General features: G+C 43.1%; 1 protein-coding gene across 1 annotated transcript in view; it reads right to left on the reverse strand.

Moving 5' to 3' along the window:
* LOC122253203 (uncharacterized) overlaps positions 1–5,000 on the reverse strand; it is a 19,870-nt gene that overhangs the window by 120 nt on the left and 14,750 nt on the right. Inside the window, exon 13 of the mRNA XM_086554135.1 lies at positions 1–300. This exon is cut by the window's left edge and continues 120 nt beyond it. Coding sequence (XP_086410261.1) covers positions 1–300 — 300 coding nt within the window. The remainder of the gene's footprint in view (positions 301–5,000) is intronic.

Here is a 5,000-nt window from a genome sequence, read left to right on the forward strand (position 1 = left end):
AAACTACTTCCGTTGATGTTGTGCTTGGAGTTCAGCTGGTCGTATATGTCCTTTGTGCTGGATATGAAGTCCGCTACGTTGTCCGGGACTGAAATGTTATCGCACATCTCCTGTTTGAATTCTCTTAGATTGCCGTTGGATCCAGGGAGTTTCCACTTCAGATCTTGGTTGAGGTAGAAGGGCTCAGCCTCTCGGAGGAGCTGGGCTTCTACCTCTAGCCTTTGCACGTCTGTGGGCAGGATGCCTGCTTCGTCCATTTCTTTCTGTGCTCTGGAAGTCAGGTGGGTATTACAATTAATACTAACAAAATCTTAAACTGTGTTATCACAGGATTGTCCATTATATACATAATTGAACAGATATTTACACAAGTAAATATTTAAAGAAATGTCATGATTTCTAGAATTAAAAACAAAACTATAAGTGAGGATTACTGTTTGTATTATTAGGGAGGCATTCCAACACTGGTAAATGTGATCAGGAACCCTTAGTATAATCATCATCATCATTATTATTATTATTATTATTACCATTATTATTATTACAACTATATATTTTTTTTAAATAACTTTTACTAGTTTAAAACAAAATTACTGAGTAAATAGAAAAAAAAAAAAAAAAATCAGTAAAAAAGAGAAAAACCAACACCAGATAACGCACAAGTTCTTAACCTTTTTACTTTAGACATTGACTAGACTGTCTCAATGCTCACCTCTCCATATATTAAAGATTAACAGAAAAGAAAGAGAGGGAGAGAAGGAGAGAGAGGGAGAGTGAGGGAGGGAGAGAGAGAGGGAGGGAGGGAGGGAGGGAGAGAGAGAGAGAGAGAGAGAGAGGGAGGGAGAGGGAGCGGAGGGAGGCCCGACGGAGAAGAGAGGAGGGAGAGAGGAGAGAGTGAGGGAGGGCCAGAGAGAGGGAGGGAGGGAGGAGGGAGGGAGAGAGAGAGTGAGGTGAAGAGAGAAGGAGAGAGAGGAGAGAGCGAAGAGAGAGGGAGAGGGAGGGAGAGAGGGACGCAAGCAAGGGAGAGAGAGAGAGTGCTCGAGAGAATGAGAAGGAGAGAGAGAGAGACGAGAGAGATCAGATAGACGAGAGGGAGGGGAGAGAGAGTGAGAGAGGGAGGAGAGACGAGATGAGGAGAGAGAGAGAGGGAGAGAGGCTGGGAGAGAGAGACGAGACCGAGAGAAGAGAGAGGGAGACTGAGAGAGACCCGAAGAGAGAGGAAGAGAGGCGAGCCAAAAGAGAGCCCAGAGCAGAGAGAGAGGCAGAGAGAGAGTCGCTCACCGACCGCACGCGACCGAGAGAGAGAGAGAGACGAGAGAGAGAGGAGATGAGGGAAGAGAGAGACGATGGATGTCGACGAGGGAGAGAGGGAGAGAGCCAGAGGGAGAGAGAGGCGAGAGAGGGAGGGAGAGGAGAGGGAGAGAGGGAGAGAGGGAGAGAGGGAGAGAGGGAGAGAAGACGAGAGATAGAGAGGAGACGGGAGGGAGAGAGATGAGATGAGTGAAGAGAGAGGGACGAAGACCGCAGAGAGAGAGAGAGGGATGAGAGGTGAGAGAGGTAGGGAGAGAGGGAGGCAGGGGAGAGAGGGAGAGAGGGAGAGAGAGAGAGGAGAGCAGGGGGAGACGAGAGAGAGAGGGAGAGACGAGTGAGAGAGAGAGAGAGAGAGAGAGAACGACGAGAGAGAGAGAGGGTGTCCCCCGACGACCGTCCAGAGGGGTGGAGAGGGACCGAGAGGGTCAGAGAGGGAGGGAGAGAGAGAGAGAGAGAGAGAGAGAGAGAGGGAGGGGAGAGAGAGAGAGAGAGAGAGAAGGAGAGGGTGAGAGAGTAGAGAGAGCGAGAGCGAGAGAGACCGAGTGATAGAAGAGAGAGAGAGGGAGAGAGGAGAGAGAGAGGGAGAGGAGGAGAGAGGATGAGAGAGAGAAGATAGAATGAGAGCAGAGAGGAGAGAGAGAGAGATAGGGAGAGAGGGAGAGAAGAGGCCAGCGTAAAGACTGAGAGAGAGAGAGAGAGAGAGAGAGAGAGAGAGAAAGAGAGAGAGTGTGTGAGAGGGAGGGAGAGAGACTGTGTGTATGCATGTGTGATCATAAACAAATGCATCCTGACACAACATCCCACTGGCTAAGAAAGGAGGCCCACCAGCCAATCAGGTCAACGCAGCAGGTCACAAGCCTGATGAGCAGCCCAAGGAAAAAGAAAGGAGGTCATCAGAGAACTGCAGTACACAACTGACCTTGACCTACTACTTTCAGCGATATGCAATTATGGCTCTCGCAGGACTGAATAGAAATTACTTTCAGTGCAACTCAATAAACCTTTTCTTAACCCATTGGCACATGATGGAATCTATACATGCCATGGCAAAGTGAGCCTAAATGCTAAGTGGCATGAGTCATTTATTAAACACTATATTATTAACTCATTGCAATCAGGGATAGATTTACTTGCCATAGGTTTACTTGCCCTGTCTCCAGGATGGGTTTTATTGGAGAGCAAGGTAGCTTATCCTAACTCTCTTTCAGTCACTCATTGTAAAACTACAGCCATTTTTGCGTTCGTAATTTTTTTTTGTGATCTTTTGCGTTGTGAAAGACTTTTATACGTCATATGACTAAAATTTCAGCATATGGCCCATATCAGCTCATTATCTTCCTCATACTGTGCTATAGAAATATTGCTGTTTCATGGGAGGACAAAAAGCAACTTTTTTTTCCGTATTTGTGTACTATTGTAAACTATTACAAAAAATATAACCATCCACAATGAAGATAACATGAAGAGGTAGGGAAGAGGAAGGAAACCTGTGCTTACGACTGTGAGTGCCACAGTAAAAGGCATCCCTACTGGCACTGGGTTACATTGTAGACACTGGGCATGGTTTGCTTCACCTTCCTCTTCTCGTTATAATTCATCACTGGTACTTTAGAGCAAATGTGCCATCGCTCTCTGAAGATAGTGCTTTCTAGAGAGTCTTTACTAGATGCCATCTAGATTTTGGATTTTGGTTAAACCCATTTTGCTTAATATTATGGCAATTATAGTAATTCTGATTCAATTGTCATAATAACTCACTTATTACTCATAGTACAATAAAGAAACAGTGACACACTCTCCTCTAATGTTGCGTATATCACAACACTTGCTGTCAGGCCAAAAATGCCTGCATTATGTATGTCATGACACCTGTCTCCAATGATCATCATTATCATCATCATCAGCATCATCTTGCAATGGTGTGTGTATATATGGCATGAGATTCAAACATCTGATTGGTGCTGCTATCAAGTTATATAATAAACATCAAAGTTTAGCTTAGTATTATCATAATCATGACCATGTGTTAATGCTTGTCTCCTTGCTTGCAGATTTTTATAATACTGATATCATTGACATACTATAGTCATAAAGATAATCTAGTCTTTACCAATGACTTTTAATAGAGTGAATTTGGTAAATCAAATGTTACATGGCAATATAAACATCTTTTCTGAGTTTCCACAACAAACTGCACCCTCCTTAACCCTCTCTGGACGGGTGGTACAGTACTGTACCGTGCATTCAAAAGCCCAGTGGCCGGGCGGCACAGTATTGTGCCAGCCATTCAATTGATTTAGGCCTAATAATTCGAACGCCCCGGCATTGGGACATTCAAGGCTGGAATGCCCCCGTCGTAAGTGGGTTAATTATGTTTTGTGACCTTGATGCCTATAGAAACTTTATGAAGTGTAATTTTTAGCATATATGTATCACATGTATAAAAAAAAGACCATGTTTCTTTCCTCCCATAAACCTATGTTACATCCTCTACATTAAGTCTAACCCACATAATGAAAAAAATTAGGGTGATGATACTGCTGGCAAGGAGTCACAAATGGCTGTACTCTTAGATAATAATCCCAGAGGGGGTGAATGCCCCCTACATATTTTTTCCCAGACAGCATACTTGGCATCACTGTATTTGAGAGATCAGTGGACAAACAAAAGCTGTCACTGAGTCTCACACTCCCAGACTTTAGTCCCGGTACCCACAGAGTATTGATAGCCTTAGTTAACCCCTAAAATCTGATAAGCCTTAACTCGTTAATGACGGTTGACAGTATATCATGTTAAGTGGTGGCAGGGTTAACCACCGGGGACAAGATATTTCGTCGTACAGCGAAAATCCTGAGGTGTTAAGCTTACACGTTTGAAATATCCCGGCGTTTTGACCATTTGGAGCCAAAACCACCCCATCGTTAAAGGGTTAATCGAGGCTATAAATAAGTTTCCCATCCATCCAAGTTACCTCGATAGAGCATTAGCTTTTTAAAATTGGTGTGCTGTTTTCTAATCTCTATTTTGGTATGAATGGGTAAAACGTGTATATTATAGTCTGTTTATTTTGAACTGCTCTCTGAATTTTTTCCCTATTTCATAAATCAATTTGACTTTAGCTTTTATAACTTACAAACGCATGAAGTAAAATATATGTTTAAGGTCTCTTTAAAATCTCTTTTGTATAGCCATCAAAATGTTGACCCTAAAAAATGTACCCATATTTACTGCACCCTCTGCTCATGTGATGTGTTTATAATTTGACCAATTTTTGAATGGGGAAATTATACTATACATATATTTATCATATACATATGTTTATTTTCATTTTCTCATACTTTAACCCATTGAGTATGGGCGTCATGACACACATGGCAGTTGAATAGGCCTAAAACATACGACATACGCAAACGACGCATCATCAGGATCTATAATTGAAGCGTGAAGTATTATGGCTGTAACGGCACTATCTTCAGAGCTACAGGGTTCCAAAGTCAGCCTGAACTCTTGTTTTGTGAGGGATTCATGGAAAAATATTCTTTAGGTTTGCCTGCACTGCCTGTATGGCGAAGAAAATTTTCCCCCCATCCCTCTAATTTTTAGCCAGTGCCGCCAGCATTGTAGACTGCCTGTTATGACTGCCAGTTAAATCGCTAATAACCTTCCTTTACTTTCTCTTGTTTCAGGAA

The sequence above is a fragment of the Penaeus japonicus genome, unplaced genomic scaffold, assembly GCF_977035675.1.
Source record: "Penaeus japonicus unplaced genomic scaffold, GWHDUDI00000001_assembly GWHDUDI00000003, whole genome shotgun sequence".
Lineage (NCBI taxonomy): Eukaryota > Metazoa > Arthropoda > Malacostraca > Decapoda > Penaeidae > Penaeus > Penaeus japonicus.